Here is an 18,018-nt window from a genome sequence, read left to right as displayed (position 1 = left end):
CTCCCTTTCCTTTGTAAACATGGAGACAAAATATTCCTTCAAAACCCTTCCCACAGCCTCTGCATCTACACACAAGTTTCCATCTTCATCTCTGATAGGTCCCACTATTTCCTTAACTAACCTTTTAACATTAATGTATTGGTAAAACATCTTTGGGTTATCTTTAACTTTACTTGCTAATCTTTTTTCGTACCCTCTCTTTGATTTCCTTGTTTCCTCTTTTACTTTGTCCCTGCACTTCCTATATTTGTCTAGGTTATCTGCAGTGCTTAGTTCTTTGTGCCTATCGTAAGCTTTCTTTTTCTGTTTGATTCTCCTACATTTTATGGTCTGTTCCAGCAACTCTGACTAAAGACAATTATGTCCTTAAACCCTCAGTTGAGGACAAATATTTTATCATTTGAATAAAACTGTGATAAACTTCCACTTGACCTTCTTTGCTCCTGTGTAAATCTCAAATCTCTCATTACAACTATTGTTCCTGATCCCGCATATAATCCTACAGGCATGTACCCTATAGCTTTATGTCCTTTCAACATGGAGTATCCAAAGCTGAATTAATCACGCTAATTGTGGCCTAATGATGATTATGCCCTTACTCTTATCCTATATTGCCTCAGTTAGAAGATGCACAATGCAAAAGCCCTGTTTTTTTTGTGGCATTATATATTCCCGCTTGCACTTCTGCTGAACTATGAATGTCCCAGTTGTCTCTTCACACTCAAATGACTTTCTATTGTGTTTATATTAGCATTCTGTACACACGCGTGCGCACACACTATTATAGAAAAGTTACTTTGAAAGATGTCTTTTTCGAATATTTGGCACACGATGACTCTATCTGGCTAGCCTTTGGTGGAAGAACCAACTGATTGTAATGGTAACAGAAATGGAGTGACAGCCGCAGAATCATAAACCCAACAGTTATAATCCCGACAAAAACCTATGTTATGTAGTAAATGGTTGGGGTGTTATGGGAAAACCCATTAACTTTTAATAAAATAAAAGCAAAATACTGTGGATGCTGGAAATCTGAAACAAAAACAGAAAATGCTGGAAAAACTCAGGTGTAACAGCATCTGTGGAGAGAAAAATAGAGTTAACGTTTCGAGTCCGTGTGACTCTTCAGAGCTAAAGAGAGGTAAAAATGTGATGAAATTTATACTGGTTAAGGGGGGTGGAGCAGGTGAAGCTGGATAGAAGGCCAGTGATAGGTGGGGGCTAAGGAGAGATTGACAAAGATGTCATGAACAAAAGGACTAAGGGAGTGTTAATGGTAGTGGTAAGGGCTAAAGGATGTACTGATAGTGGCGTTAAGATCAGAAACAGAATGTGATAATAGCAGGACAAGGGTAAGTACTCTGAAAAGAACAACATGAGAAAGTGATAGATGGCCCCTGTGGGGGTGGGTTGGGGGAGTGGATGGTGCTGGGAAAAAAGATTGAAAATAGGTGGGGATAAAACAATGAAAAAATGAATGAAAATAAATAAAAATAATAATGCGGATAAAAATTTAAAAATACAAAAATAAAAATGGATATTGAATAAAGGGAGTAAAAAGGGGTGAGGATAGGGGAGAGAGTTCATGGCTTAAGTTGTTGAACTCAATACTCAGTCCGGAAGGCTGTAAAGTGCCTAGTCGGAAAATGAGGTGCTGTTCCTCCAGTTTGCGTTGAGCTTCACTGGAACAATGCAGCAAGCCAAGGACGGACATGTGGGCATGAGAGCAGGGTGGTGTGTTGAAATGGCAATCGACAATGTGGTCTGGGTCACGCTTGCGGACAGACCAAAGGTGTTCCGCAAAGCAGTCACCCAGTCTGAGTCTGATCTCTCCAATGTAGAGGAAACCGCATTGGGAGCAGCAGATGCAGTAAACGTAATTGAAGGAGGTGCAAATGAAACGCTGCTGGGGGCAAGGGCAGCTTTGAGATAGGGAGAGGTCAAATGTGTTCATATGGCGGTGCATGGCACTGAGTGTGGATCTCAGGATGCGGTGAGAACAGCGGTCTGAGGAACGTTGCTTGTCCCGGAGATATCTGTAATCCTGGGTGGATTACTTTTGATGAAACTTGCATGTATGTTGTGCTCTATTATGTCTCAACATCTCGCCAAAGTGCTTCACATCCTGTGGATTACTTGTGAAGTACAGTGACAACGGTTGCGGCAAGCAGACCAGGCACAGCAAGATCCCACAAGAGTTGTTGAATGATCAGTGGTGAATTTTTGTTTCTAAACTTTGGGTGGGTTGCAGATTTCCTAGCAGGAAGTGTTAGGTATTTGCTCTTTCTTTCCATTTTTTTGTTTGTATAGCAATAGACCCAAAGCATCCTGCTCCTGTTTTATTCCAACTCAAACAGGAGTCACTGAATAGCATGTAAATACTGGCATATAGTATATGTGTATGTACCACTGAGTAACTCCCACTAGATGTGTCAGCGAGTGTCCGGTTCCTGAACAACCTATATTTACACACCCAGGCCAGGGGATAACAGCAATCTTTCTGGAGACAAAAGCAAAATACTGCAGGTACTGGAATTATGAAATAAAAATAGAAAATGCTGGAAATACACAGTAGGTCAGGCTGTGGAGAGAGGAAAACAGAATTAATGTTTCAGGTCTGTGACTTTTCCTCAGAACCCTAGTTATATTGTACCTTTTAAAGTAGTAAAACATCCCAAGGCACTTCACAGGAGAGCTAAAAACCAAAATCTGACACTGAATCATATAAAATGGTATTAGGGCAGGTAGCCATAAACTTGGTCAAAGAGGCAGGTTTTAAGGAGTATCTTAAAAATAGGAAGAGAAGTGGAGCATTTTAGGAAGGGCATTCCAAACCTTAAAGCCTTGGCCGCTGAATGCACATCAACCAATGGTGGAGCGATTAAAGTCAGGGATGGTGAGAAGTCCGGAAGTGCACGCATAAATACATGCACACACCAGGAATGCAACAGATGTAAGTGTTTTATTCAGTAACTCATACTTGCAGTCCAAGCCTGGGCTATGCTGAGGCCAGCCTGTTCCTCACACTTCTGCTTTATTGGAATGGGCCAGCCCCAACACAGCTTACATATTGGATGTGTGTCGTTGCTGGTCTGTTTTGGCTGAATGCCACACCGTACACTGTGTTTAATCACAAGGTTCTGTCCTTTTGATTTAAAAAAACAAGAAATATATTTTCCTGCCGGGACTGGAATGTGAATTTCTAGCTTGCTGGCAGATATGCAGTGAAGGTAAAGTTGCCTCATGCCAAATCATGACTGATGCTTAGATTAAACTTGTAACATTGGAATCAAGAATCTTACATGAATTCCAACTTTTTTGATGTTACAAGATCTAGCTGCTATAATTATCAACCAGTCAATGTTTTAGTGATTTGAAATGAAGACTGGTTGGCTTTTTTTTGTCATTCTTCCTCATCTCTTTCCCTCCTGAAGGTCTACATTCTCTTGTGTGGGTGGAAATGTTGAGCATTCAGATGTTACTGTGAGACAGTCGAGCCATATTTTAATGATATGCACACCATGTAGTGATTTGCAACAAAAAGACTGGCTAGGATTTTTTGGATCGAAGCAGATTCTGACTGTTGTATGATCACCACACCCCCCCGCCCCAAATTGACACAGAAGGAGGCTATTTGGCCCATTGAGTCCATGCTAGCTCTCTGTATCACAATCCAGTAAGTCCCATGGTCCCTGTAGCCCTGCAAGTTAATTTCCCTCAAATGCCCATCTGGTTTCCTTTCAAAATTGTTGTTTGTCTTCCACCATCCTCTAGGCAGTGAGTTCTAGGCCATTACCATAAGTTCTTCCTCATATCCCACCCCTGCACCTCTTACTCAAAATCTTAAAACTGTGTTCCCAGTCCTGGTACGATCAGCTAATGGGAACAGCTTTTCTTTGTCTATCATTGACTGAACCTGGTTGCAATATCTAGTCGTGGCCTAACCAGAGCTTTACAAAGGTTTAGCATAACTTCCCTGCTTTTGTACTCAATGCCTCTATTTATGAAGCCCAAGATCCCATATGCTTTGCTGGCTACCCTCTCAAAATGTCATGCCACCATACCAAGAGTTAACTGGGTACAAACCAGTGACTGAGCTTGGTCTGTCTGATGGTAGTTCACTTACTCACTAAGAGCTGGGGCAGTGGAGGGCCACTGTTAGATATTTAGAACAAACCGTTTGTTATTAAGTAGTGCCTCAAGGACAATTGATACAATAGGAGAGGCAGTGGCATAGTGGTATTGTCACTGGGCTAGTATTCCAGAGACCTAGGGTTCGAATCCCACCACAGGCAGATGGTGAAATTTGAATTCAATAAAATTCTTGAATTACAAGTCTGACATTGAACCTTGCAGATATTGTAAAAACCCATCTGTTGTCCGTACACGTGACTCTTAGCAATGCGACTCTTAAAAATGCCCTCTAAACAAGGGCATTTGGGGGTGGGATGAGCAACAAATAAAATAAATTAAGGTACTCTGGAGGCACTGCCCAATAAGTGTAGAAATGTGATAGGATATTGTCTCTCACTTGCCTGTGTAAAGTTAAACAGTATCTAGTTTAATAATCACAACATTTTTATATAGCCTTTAGGATGGCTTTATGATGCCATTAAAGTACCTGAATTTGAATTGTAATGTAGGAAATGTGGCAGCCAAATGGTACACAACCATTTCCCACCATCAGGAATGTTATAATGACAGGTAATCTCTTTTTAATAATGTTGATTGAGAGACAAATATTGACTAGGACCTCGGGCAAACTCCCTTGCCCATTGTTGAAATTGTTATATATTTTGCTCCCATCGGAAAGGGCAGGTGGGACCATGGTTTAAAGTCTCTTTCAAAAGGTGGTACCTCCAACAGAGCAGCAGTCCCTCAGTACAGCTATGGAGCATCAGCCGAAATTTCTGTGCTGAAGTCCTGGAGTGGGATTTGAACGCTCGACCTCCTATTTAGGAGGCGACAATGCAACCAACTAAATCATGGCTGACACAATGTTAAATGTGCTACAATTTTTTGAGTGTAAAATCCACATTATCTTTATCGGGTTGACTTCTCCCCCAACCCCACTATATTCTTCTTCAATAGATGTTTTTGAGTAATCTCTTCATTACTTTTTCTGACTTCTTAATTTTGCAGATAACTTTGAGAAGATGGACGAAAATGCCATGGAATGTGATGAAGCTCCTCAGACAAATGGAGAAAGGAATCAAATTAAACTCTCCTCCATACAGGTGAAAAACAACTCTGTGAAACTTGTAAACGCCCACTTAATGGAATTTTCTATCAAAGGATTATATTGTCTGGGGCTGTGGGCCTGATGGGGGAAAATAGGGTTAGCTCCTGGACTGGGTTTGGTGGGAGGTTGTGATGAGTCCAGAGGATGCCTGGCCTGAGGTTGAGTAGGGGAGATTGGAGAGAGAACCCGGGAGCACCATGACTCAGCCTGCCATTGAGACTTCCTCAGCTGCAGTTTCTATATGGAGGGGACTTCCGATTTGTGTACCCTATTAGGCGCAGATTTAATCTCTGACAACGCTTAGGATGAAATATTTTAGTCATTGAAAATGAAAATAAGAAGAGAGAGAAAAATATTTGCCTTCCGTGACCTTAGGATACCCTAAAGCCCTTTACAGCCAATTAAATACTTTTGAAATGTAGTCGCTTTTATAATGTAGGAAAGAGGCACAGCCAATTAGCGCACAGCAAGCTCCCACAAACAGCAATGTGATAATGACCCAGGTGATCTGTTTTGGTGACATTAGCTGAGGTATAAATATTGGCCAGAACACTGGGGAGAACTCCCCTGCTTTTCTTTGAAATAGTGCCATGGGATCTGTTACATCCACCTGAGAGGGCAGGCAGGGTCTCACTTTAAAGACTTACCTAAAAGACTTGGTCTAAACACAACTAACATTCATTTTTTTCCTTCATACGAATGAAACAACAGAAGTAGGCCATTTGGCCCCTCGAGCCTGGTCTGCCATTCAATAAGATCATGGATGATCTGTTTGTGTTTCGAGTTCTACATTCCCATCTACCCCCGATTAGCCTTTGATTCCCTGGCCTAACAAGGATCTATCTAACCCTGCCTTAAAAATATTCAGTGACCCCACCTCCACCACCTTCTGAGGCAGAAAGTCCCAAAAGTTGCACAACCCTCTAAGAGAAAAAAGTTCTCCTATCTCTGATCTATCAGGGTGACCCCTAAAGGAAACATCCTTTCCAATGTGCACCTTGTCAAGACCATTCAGGATGTTATATACTTCAATCAAGTCACCCCTCACTCTTCTAAACTCCAGTGGACACAAGCCTAGTCTGTCCAACCTATCCTCAGGTATCAATCTAGCCAGCCTCCTTTAAACTGTCTCCATGCATTTACATCATCCCTAAAACAAGGAGACTAAAGCTGCACACGGTATTCGAGCTGTGGTCTCATCAATGCCCTGTATAACTGAAGCATAACATCCTTATTTTTATGTTCAATTTCTCACATAATAAAGAATATTATTCCATTAGCCTTCTAGGTTACGTGCTGTACCTGCATACTAACGTTTTGTAACTCATGCACTAGAACACCTAGATCCCTCTGCATCTCAGAATTCTGCAGTCATTCTCCATTTAAGTAACACTCTGCTTTTTTATTCTTCCTGCCAAAGTGAACACTTTCACATTTTCCCACGTTATACTCCATCTGCCAGATTTTTGCTCACTCAACTTATCTGTATCTGTCTGCAAACTCCTTATGTCTTCTACACAACATTCACAACTTTCCTACCTATCTTTGCATTGTCTGCAAATTTAGCTACCATGCCTTTGCTCCCCTCATCTAAGTCATTGATGTAAATTGCAAAATGTTGAGGCCCCAGCGCAGACCCCTGCAGGACTCCACTAGTCACATCCTGCCAATCAGACAAAGACCTATTTATGCATACTCTCTATTTTCTGCCAGCCAGCCAATCCTCTATCTAGGCTAATAGGTTATCCCCTACACTGCACTTTTATTTTCCACAATAACGTTTTATGTGGCACCCTATCAAATGCCTTCTGGAAATCCAAGTACAGCACATCTACAAGCTCCCCTTTATCCACAGCACATGTTAGTCCTTCAAAGAACTTTAATAAATTGATTAAACATGATTTCCATTCCACAAAACCATGCTGACTCTTCTAAGTACCCAGCTATAATCTCTTTAATGATCGACTGTCAGGGGAAGATGTTCGAGTCGTCAAGCTAGCTGGCCTGTAGTTTCCAGTTTTCTGCTTCCCTCCCTTCTTGAATAGAGAGGTTATGTTTGCTACTTCCAGTCTGATGGAGCCTTTCCACAATCTAGGGAATTTTGGAAAATTAACATCAATTCATCTACTCCCTCATTTTTTAAGACCTTAGGATGAAGTCCATCAGGACCTGGAGACTTGTCAGCCCACAGCTCCATCAGTTTGCTCAGTACTGCTGATTTCTCCAAGTTCCTCTCTCACTTTACCTCCTGATTTACAGCTATTACTGGGATGTTTTTTATATTCTCCATAGTGAAGACAGAAGTGAAATATTTGTTCATTTCATCTGCCAATTCCTCATTATCTACTATTAACTCCCCATCCTCACTCTACAGAGGACCAACACTCACTTTACTGAATCTTTGCTTGTTCATGTATTGATTTGTGATGGAATATTTCTTTGATTAAGACACTGAGTACATTAATAAATGTAATCAGAAAATTCTACAGAAGTTAAAATTTTAAATATTGAAGTATTGCAGTGTTGATAGTGTAATTACCAATATGCATGTAGAACAAATGAGACTGAAATTGCAGATATTGTTAACATGTTCCATATAACAACACATGATAGATGCTTAGCAGTTTGCATTTGGGTAACGCATCCAATGTAGCAGAACAACCTTCCAAGAATCTTCACAATTGAAGGCCTGATAGGATCAGGAGCTGAAGTGAGACCAGTGAAGATTGTCAAAGACTCTATCTAAGAGATGGGATTTAAGGTGGAGGGATTTAGGAGGAAAGTTCCGTTGTGGATGATGACAATAGCCTAAAGGTTCTTATAGCCTGTAGTAAACCTGGAAGGAGGAACTAACAGTAGGAGAGCAGGATTGGAAGAATGGAATGGAATGGAGGGAATTGAGGAGGAAGAGTTTGAAATTGATCTGCTGAAGTATGCTCGACCTTTGGGTCTTCTTAATGCTCTTGTAGACTACTTTTGACACTTGAATTCTTAATAGTCAGCTATATAGGGACATAGGAAGAGGAAGAGGCCATTTAGCCCCTCGAGTCTGTTCTGCATCATTCAATGAGATTGTGGCTGATCAGTGACCTAACTCCATATCCTTTGCCTCATATCCCTTAATACTTTTGATTAACACAAATCTATCAATCTTGGATTTAAAATTAACTGTTGATCTAGCATCAATTGCCATTCACAGAAGAAAGTTCCAAACTCCTCCTACCCTTCTCATGGAGAAGTGTTTCCTAATTTCACTCCTGAAAGGTCTGGTTCTAATTTTTAAACTATGTCCCCAGTACTATACTCCCAACCAGAGTAAATAGTTTCTCTCAATCGGCCCTATCTGTTCCCCTTAATAATTTAAAAACTTTGATCAGTTCAGCCCTTAACCTTCTAAATTCCAGGAAATATAACCTTAGTTTATGTAGTCTCCTTGTAATTTAACTCTTGATGTCCAAGTATCATTCTAATACGTTTACACTGCACTCCCTCAAAGGCCAATATAACCTTCCGAAGCGTGATGCCCGGAATTGCTCACAGTAACTCCGAATGTGGTCGAACCAGGGCACTGTATAGCTGTAGCATGACTTCTACCCCTAGATATAAAGACCAGTATTCCATTAGTCGTCTTGAATATTTCCTGTACCTGTTCATGATATTTTAATGATCTGTTTCTAGCTTTTCATCATTTAGAAAGTATCTTATTCTCTCTCTTTAAGGTCAGAAGTGGATGACCTCCCAGTTGCCTACATTGAAACCCATTTGCCATAATTTTGCATATTTTCTTAGCCTATCAATATGCCTTTGTAATTTTATGCTTCCAGCTTCACCGCTGACAGTTCCTATCCAGTCATCAGCATATTTGGATAAGTGGCTTTCTGTCCCTTTCATACGTGCTGTTAAGGAATATGATGAATATTTGAGGCCCCAATACACATTCTTGCTGCACACCACTAGTCACGTCTTGCCAATTGGAGTACCCGCCCTTATCCCTTCTCTCTGTCTTCTGCTGCTCAGACAACTTCCTAACCAGGTAATATGTCTTCAAATCCTCCATTTAGCTAACAGTCTCTTATGAAGGGCTTTATCAGATGCCTTCTGGATGTCCATTTAAGTAACATCCACACACATTCCTCTGTCTATAACTTTACTCACCTCTTCAAAAACTTCGATCAGGTTTGTTGTACATGAGCTACCCTTTACAAATCAATGCTGGTGTTCTCTGATATTCAGTCTCCCTATCCTTAATCATAGTGTCCAGCAATTTGCTGACAGCAGACATTAGACTAACTCAATGACCTGGGGCGAAACACCTAGACATTTGTCTAAATCGCAAATTAATGCCTCAAGGTAGTTTAATTTACAGTGAAAAAGAATACTATCATTTGGTTGTTGAAAACCACAACAGTGCTTAACCAAACTGACATTGTTACTTATGAGCGGAATCCTGTAGTGTTTGATTTAGGATAGCTCCCTGCTTTTCCCCTCTCTCCTTTCTTAAACAGCAGTGTGACATCTGTAGTTTTCCAATCTAACGTAAGAGTTCCCAATTTGAGAGAACTTTGGAACATTATAGTTAGGGCATCTCCAATGTTCTCATTCACTTCCTTTAAAACTCTGGGATGAAAGCCATCTGCTCCTGGGGATTTCTCATTCTTTAGTGCTATTTTTTTTATCATTACTGCTATTTTGCTTATGCTAATTTTGGAGAGTCCATGATTTGATATTAGTTTCCTTAGGATGTTTGGCATGCTAACCTCTTCCTCTACTGTAAATACTGATGCAAAGTCATTATTCAACATGTTAATCATTTGCTTATTTTCACTGGCGTATCACCATCATCCGTTTTTAAGGGGCCTCACATTGCTCCTGAATGCCCCATCTGTCCTATTTATTTGGAACCTCCTGTGACCATATTCCTGGCCAACTGCTTTTCATATTTTTTGCAGTTTTGGCAAACTTTGCTGTTCTTTGTTTCTCTCCCATTTGCCAGGACGTGTGCTGTTCCAGCTTTCATACACCATTTAACATTCTCTTTCCTTTCCCATGAGATCTTGATGAGCTTGCAGTAACATTGCCTGGATAATAAAATGGCAAATCCTGTCTTGTAATTATTTTCATCTGCTGGACTTGACTTGTGCCCTGATAAGACCTGATGCAGGCCTTTGAAAGCAGTGGGAGCATCACATCAGCCCTTGTACTAGTTTCAAAAGAATTTATGATAGAAGAATGAGTAAGCACATAGGAAAGTCATATCACGTATCTGTGTGTTTGCAGTAGAATTACTTCCACCAAACTCCTCTGAGGGAACACAGTAAGATTCGAATTGTAAATAAGCTAAATCATTGCAAATAATGATTAAAGAACAAACTCATTTTTCTTTCGTTGATTTTATTTGAATTAACTTTACTTGAATTTATTTATTTCTTTCATTAAATAGGAACCTAACTAATATATGCTATCTTGGAAATTCAGTCCACTCTCTGTCTGGCTCTCTTGCGCTCTCCCTCTGCCCCTTCTGTTGTTCATGTTGCAGGAACCACACCCATATTGGTAGTCATACTGTATCCTTGCAGGGCGATGCACCAACACTCGTTACCTGAGTCACAGGTAACCACACTACAGATTTGTGGTCAGTATATAGCATAATGTTGGTTTGATGAAAGCGCTGTTCTCGTTCTCAGCATTCAAATGATACACTATTTATTCTCTCACTGTAAATTAAGCTACCTTGTTGGAGTAATTTGCAATTTAGGCAAATGCCTAGATGTTTCCGCCCAGGGTCATTGAGTTCAGCAATGTGGACTGTGAAAGCTTGAAAATAGTTGGGACAGGATAAAACTGCACATGTGGCAGTCGTCAGCCTCTCAGAAACATTTCTTTTGCATTGTTTTCTGGGTTGAGTAAGGTCCTGGTGTAGCTGTGTAACTATACAGAGAATTGCAGAGACTTTACGGCACAAAAACAGACCATTTGGCCCAAGTAGTCCAGACCTGGTGTTTATGCTCCACTTGTGCCCCCTCCCACCCCTCATCACTAGGTATGAAACTGAGGAAATACCTGGTCAGCTTGAGGAATGCCTGGATTTGTTTCCTGGTTATGGGACAGAGGCCTTCCCTAGTTAGATGCTAATTAAATCGTTGTTTTGCCCTTGACCACACCGGTGATCCAAGTGTTTTGCTTTTGCCCCGATCGTCACTCTTGCTTTGCTTAACCCAAATGTGTCATTAATGTGTCGGTCGTGGTTCAGTTGGCAGTGCTCTCGCCTTCGAGTCAGCAGAAGCTTGTGGATTCAAGTCTGACTCCAAGGCTTGAGCACAAAGTCTAGGTTGACACACTAGTGCAGTACTGAGTGAGTGCTGCACTCTCAGAGGTGTTGTCTTTCAGATGAAATGTTAAACCATTTGCCCTTTTGATTGGCCATAATAGATCCCATGGCACTCTTCGAAGAAGATCAGGGGATCTATCCCTGGTGTCATGGTCAATATTTATCCCACAATCGTTATCACAAAAAACTGATTATCTCATTATCTTTTTGATGTATGTGGGATCTTGCTGTGTACAAATTGGTTGCCACATTTCCTACATTATAACAGTGCACTTCATTGGCCGCAAGAGGACTTTGGGACGTTGAATGGTTGTCAAAGGCACCATAGAAATGCAAGTTTTTCTTTAATCTGGCTAAATATGGCTTTGTCATCATGGGCATGCAAAGACCAGTCAGAAGACAATCTGAATGCAGTTGCTGCACTCTTCAATCTCAAGGGAAGCCTTAAAGTCCTAATGGTAAATGACCAAGCTAGAATGAGCCTTTGAGCCTGTTCTACTGCACGATTAGATCATGGCTGATTTCCACCTCAACTCCATATTTCTCAATATCCTTACCTCTCAGAAAATGCCTTGATTTCAGTCTTGAAAATTTCTGTTGACCTCCCTACATTCATAGCCTATTTTGGGGGGATTCAGTTCCAGAGTTTCACCATTCTTAGTGAGGAAAAAGTGCTTCCTGATACACTTCTAAATGGCCTAGATCTAAATTTAAGATTATGCCCTCTGCTCTGGAACATGCGGAGGGTAACTGGGCTAAATGGCACTAAAGGATTATTTGAGGGGTAGTCATCTCCCATTGGGTGCTGTTAGATGGGCCTCCCTTTATCTACCTGGTCTCCATTGGGCGTATGGGAACTGAATACCGGATAGAGTATTTAGCAGGCCGAACCTCTTATCGCATTGTTTACTTGATCAATACAATGAGCATTGAGCTGGCAGTTGCTGAGCTTGGCATCGTACAAAAGCCAATCTCCTATTGATGGCGCTGGGCTGTCTTTCTACTTGAGTGCATTCAGAACATTAAATATAGTGGTTTCTGACTCTCGAAGTCCTTTATGGTGTGGTTACAATGTTAACCATGACTTGCCTTTATTTACCAACAGGATAATGGGGTCAAGTTGGACAAACATGCAACGGACCAGGAAAAAGCGAAAAAGAAAGCAGAACGACGAAGGGCCAAAAAAAAGGTTTTTGTTTCTGTTTCTGTTTTGCTTGTTGCTTTTCGCTGACTGTAGTAACATTTCTGCTGGAGGAAAGAATGGGAAAACCCCATAAGCCCCTGACAGACCGGTAATGTTCTGTGAGAATTTCAGTGCCGGCGCAACTGCCAGGTATATAGGCTGTACACCCCAATGATTGGCTGATATGAATCAAACAGCGTGTTCCTTCTGCGGAGAGGAACACAGTTAATGTTTCGAGTACGTATGACTCTTCAACAGAACTAAGTGAAAGTAGAAAAGAGGTGAAATATAAGCTGGTTTAAGGAGGGGTGGGACAAGTAGAGCTGGATAGAGGGCCAGTGATAGGTGGAGATTGCCAAAAGATGTCACAGACAAAAGGACAAAGAGGTGTTGAAGGTGGTGATATTATCTAAGGAATGTGCTAATAGATGACATTAAGGGTAGAAAGCAGGACGAGCAAGGTACAGATATCCCCTAGTGGGTGTGGGGTGGGGGGAAGGGATCGAAATAGGCTAAAAGGTAGAGATAAAACAATGGATGGAAATACATTTAAAAATAATGGAAATAGGTGGGAAAAGAAAAATCTATATAAATTATTGGAAAAAAGGGGGGGATCGGAAAGAGGGTGGGGATGGAGGAGAGAGTTCATGATCTAAAATTGTTGAACTCAATATTCAGTCCAGAAGACTGTAAAGTGCCTAGTCAGAAGATGAGGTGCTGTTCCTCCAGTTTGCGTTGGGCTTCACTAGAACATTGCAGCAGGCCGAGGACGGAGATGTGGCCATGAGCGCAGGGTGGAGTGTTGGAATGGCAAGCGACAGGGAGGTCTGGGTCATGCTTGCGGACAGACTGAAGGTGTTCTGCCAAGCAGTCACCCAGTCTGCGTTTGGTCTCTCCAATGTAGAGGAAACCTCATTGGGAGCAGCGAATGCGATAGACTAAATTGAGGGAAGTGCAAGTGAAATGCAAAGAAGTGATACAGGGCGAAACCTCAGCAGGAGCACGTTAGAGAGAAGGTGTCCCAAGGAGCAGGGACAGGGAGAAGGCCTCAAACCAAGACGGAGGTCCCAATCCAAAGAGTGGGATCAGAAAGAGGACCCAGAAGAAAGTCACAGGTAAGGGACAAGGACAGGGATCAGAGAGGGATCGCCCTGTATCGCTTCTTTGCTTCCTTATCTACTGAGCATGGCCGTTTTCCAACCTAAAGAACTTAAAAAACCACTAACTGGGCATGTGCAGCCATTTCTCAGCTGGTGCATTTGCAGAAGGCCTGAGGCCTGTTGGGAAATGTGGTTCCTGAACTGAGTCTGCCGATTTTTTTTTTAGGCATGTATTTTGAGTCTCATCACGATAATCAAACACTTTAACTTGAAAACAAGACTATTTGCTTGTACCGCAGATAAAGGATGCAACGTGAATGAGTTCGGCAGGGCTGTTGCAAGAGTACTTGGCACCCTAGGCTGACGCCACCACTGTCCTCCCTCCCAATAGCTTTCGAAAATTAAGGCAGTGAAATGGCCCCACTCTCACCCAACCAGTAAAAATGGTCAAATTCGTGGGCAGTTGGTTGGCTGCGGCCTGCTCTTGCCTCGGCCTCCCTCTGTTCTGCTTCTGTAGCAAGCACGCTCCCTTGGCACCGCTCGCTGGATTCCTGCACTCTGCTGACTCGCCGCTCGCGAGACCTCGGCACCCGCATCACAATGAGATTACCCCCACCGTAAGCTTTCTGATTTGGTTGGAAATGCGGAACTCTTAAATAACTGCCATTTCTGATTAACGGGCGCCACCCGTGGAGAGTGTTAACCTGGAAGCTGAAAGCTCCCTGATCCCTGATTTCGGCTCTTGGTATCCAGGAATTTTGAACCTCCGGTTAGACCCTGGGAAGGGAAATCCTTATTCTGGCCTTTTTGTAAATAGAAAATCACCAAAAGATTTTGCCGCAATTTAATAAAGCAGCAACCCTGAGAAGTTTGTTCTCCGAAAAAATTTTACTCACAAATAATTCACCTCCCAGAAAGTACAGCAGTGAAACTTTCCAAAAGGACCTTGGAATCCGCTGTGCAGCCTCAGCCAGGCTGTGTTCACTGTCGAGATGATAAACTGGAGAAATCCTGCCCTCCTCCTAAAACAAGGCAAAATCAGAGTCTGATCCCAATCTGATCCCGGAGCAGAGAGGGTGAGAATGTTCCTGGAGTTTGATCCCAATCTGACCCCAGAGCAGAGAGGGTGAGAACATTCCTGGAGTCTGATTCCAGAGCAGAGGGTGAGAACATTCCTGGAGTCTGATCCTGGAGCAGAGAGGGTGGGAACATTCCTGGAGTCTGATCCCAGAGCAGAGAGGGTGAGAACATTCCTGGAGTCTGATCCTGGAGCAGAGGGTGAGAACATTCCTGGAGTCTGATCCTGGAGCAGAGAGGGTGAGAACATTCCTGGAGTCTGATCCTGGAGCAGAGAGGGTGAGAACATTCCTGGAGTCTGATCCCGGAGCAGAGGGTGAGGACATTCCTGGAGTCTGATCCTGGAGCAGAGACGGTGAGGACATTCCTGGAGTCTGATCTGGAGCAGAGAGGGTGGGAACATTCCTGGAGTCTGATCCCGGAGCAGAGAGGGTGAGGACATTCCTGGAGTCTGATTCCGGAGCAGAGAGGGTGAGGACATTCCTGGAGTCTGATCCCGGAACAGAGGGCGAATACTGCTGGAATCGGAATGGTGTTAACCCGTTGCCGATTTAGGGAGTGCTGGCTGACCTCTCTTGACCTCCTGAGTACTTTCTAAATCTTTCCAGCGAAGATGCTCTGGGTCGATTTGAAAGCTTTATACCCCATAGAGCTTTAAAATGATATGAGCAACTTGTGACGAAGCCCCTGGATATTTGTGGAGAGTTGCCCATATCATTATAAAGCTCTGTGTAGTTTCAGCTCCGTTTTATTCTGTGGTGCCAGTGCCAGTGCCAGCATGTTGCCCCCACCCCCTCCAAACCTTGTCACCCCCGGCGACTGTCTAGCTCGCCCAGTAGTTGTACCGGCCCTGAAGTTTGTGCTTGAGGGGAATTCCTTTATCTGTTGTGTAATCTGTTCTCCTAATAAATCTAATGTTGTAAGGCAGTTTAGGTAGCAGTTTATTATTATTTCAATGCGCAGAGGCACAGCTGTTCAGACTTTGAATCAGGCACTATTTTTTCCCCTCCTGCTGGTCTAATTCTGTTTGGCTGCTGAACCTGTTTGACCGCTTTTTTCCCCTAATTTTCCACAAGGTGTTAACAGCCTTTCATCATTGTGCCAATTAACTCCTTTGGAGACAAGATGGTTGTGTATCTGGTTGGGATCCAGGCTGTAGCTTGGCAGCTTGCCCCAGTTATAATAGTATAGACCTGCATTTATATAGTTCCTTTCACAACCATTGAATGGCCCAAAGCGCTTTATAGCCAGTGCAGTACTTTTGAAGTGTAGTCACGGTTGTAATGTGGGAGATGTAGCACGCTCCCATAAACAGCGATGCGATAATGACCAGATAATCTCTTTTTATTTATGATATGTTGATTGAGGGCTAAATATTGGCCAGGACACCAGGGGTTGTTCCCCGCTCTTCTGGGATCTTTTCCATCCTGTGTCTTTTACACAGGAGTCTCAGCTTAAAGACGGTACCGCTGACAGTTCAGCACACCTTTAGTACTGTACTGAGAGTGTCAGCCTTGATTTTTGTGCTCAATGACCTGGAGTGGGACTTGAACTTGGAATCTTATTATTCAGAGGTGAGAGAACTACCACTAAGCCACTACTATAATAATAAAAACAAAAAAACTGCGGATGCTGGAAATCCAAAACAAAAACAGAATTACCTGGAAAAACTCAGCAGGTCTGGCAGCATCGGCGGAGAAGAAAAGAGTTGACGTTTCGAGTCCTCATGACCCTTGCAAGTTCTGTCGAAGGGTCATGAGGACTCGAAACGTCAACTCTTTTCTTCTCCGCCGATGCTGCCAGACCTGCTGAGTTTTTCCAGGTAATTCTGTTTTTGTTTTGTACTAAGCCACTACTGACAGTTGGCAGCACTTTGGCCTTTGAATTAGTAAGTGAGGACTTGAGTACACGATTGTATGGTGCAATGAGATTGCTCAATTGTTAACGGCAACACACTTTGGATGAGCCATTCAATGGAAGCCTGGATTGACCTGTCCCAGTGATTCGATTAGACATTAAAAATCCTGCAAAATAATTTGAGAAGAATAGGGTATTGTTCTTCTTTTGACTTAAAATATCTAATAACTCATCGTTTGCTGTTTGCTGTGGATCCCAACTTTTTCAGACTGGCTACTATTTATTCCCATGAAGTAGTAACTTCATTTGACGCTTACATTATCGATTTAGATATAAGCCACCTGGGGACACGCTGAAGTGTGGGATTGAAATGCCAGAGAAATGCAGATCAGTTTTCTTTCCTTCTCTTTTTCCCTCGCCCTCTCGCGCCCCTCGCTCTCGCGCCCCTCGCTCTCGCGCCCCTCGCTCTCGCGCCCCTCGCTCTCGCGCCCCTCGCTCTCGCGCCCCTCGCTCTCGCGCCCCTCGCTCTCGCGCCCCCCGCCCTCGCTCTCGAGCCCCCCGCCCTCGCTCTCGAGCCCCCCGCCCTCGCTCTCGAGCCCCCCGCCCTCGCTCTCGAGCCCCCCGCCCTCGCTCTCGAGCCCCCCGCCCTCGCTCTCGCGCCCCCTCGTCCTCGCGCCCCCTGGCCCTCGCTCTCGCGCCCCCTGGCCCTCGCTCTCGCGCCCCCTGGCCCTCGCTCTCGCGCCCCCGCGCCCCCTCGCCCTCGCGCCCCCTCGCCCTCGCGCCCCCTCGCCCTCGCGCTCCCTCGCCCTCGCGCCCCCTCGCGCCCCTTCGCCCTCGCGCCCCTTCGCCCTCGCGCCCCTTCGCCCTCGCGCCCTCGCGCCCTCGTGCCCTCGCGCCCTCGCGCCCTCGCGCCCCTTCGACCTCGCGCCCTCGCGCCCCTTCGCCCTCGCGCCCCTTCGCCCTCGCGCCCCTTCGCCCTCGCGCCCCTTCGCCCTCGCGCCCTCGCGCCCCTTCGCCCTCGCGCCCTCGCGCCCCTTCGCCCTCGCGCCCTCGCGCCCCTTCGCCCTCGCGCCCTCGCGCCCTCGCGCCCCTTCGCCCTCGCGCCCCTTCGCCCTCGCGCCCTCGCGCCCCTTCGCCCTCGCGCCCCTTCGCCCTCGCGCCCCTTCGCCCTCGCGCCCCTTCGCCCTCGCGCCCCTTCGCCCTCGCGCCCCTTTGCCCTCGCGCCCCTTTG

The 18,018-nt window shown here is 44.2% G+C and overlaps 1 protein-coding gene across 3 annotated transcripts in view; it reads left to right on the top strand.

The window, feature by feature from the left end:
• The window catches only part of zgc:123010 (uncharacterized protein LOC641500 homolog), a 204,531-nt gene that overhangs the window by 27,397 nt on the left and 159,116 nt on the right, over positions 1-18,018 (top strand). For all 3 annotated transcript variants that reach the window (XR_005945696.1, XM_041210199.1, XM_041210198.1), the window contains 2 exons: positions 5,143-5,237; positions 12,676-12,759. Coding sequence is in view for 2 of the 3 variants with exons in the window: in XM_041210199.1 (XP_041066133.1) it covers positions 5,143-5,237; positions 12,676-12,759 (179 nt within the window). In the remaining variant the exon portion in view is untranslated. The remainder of the gene's footprint in view (positions 1-5,142; positions 5,238-12,675; positions 12,760-18,018) is intronic.

This window comes from Carcharodon carcharias, chromosome 17 (assembly GCF_017639515.1).
Source record: "Carcharodon carcharias isolate sCarCar2 chromosome 17, sCarCar2.pri, whole genome shotgun sequence".
Classification (NCBI taxonomy): Eukaryota; Metazoa; Chordata; class Chondrichthyes; order Lamniformes; family Lamnidae; genus Carcharodon; species Carcharodon carcharias.
The sequence above is the reverse complement of the archived record's forward strand: the minus strand, read 5'-3'. Positions and strand labels throughout refer to the sequence as shown.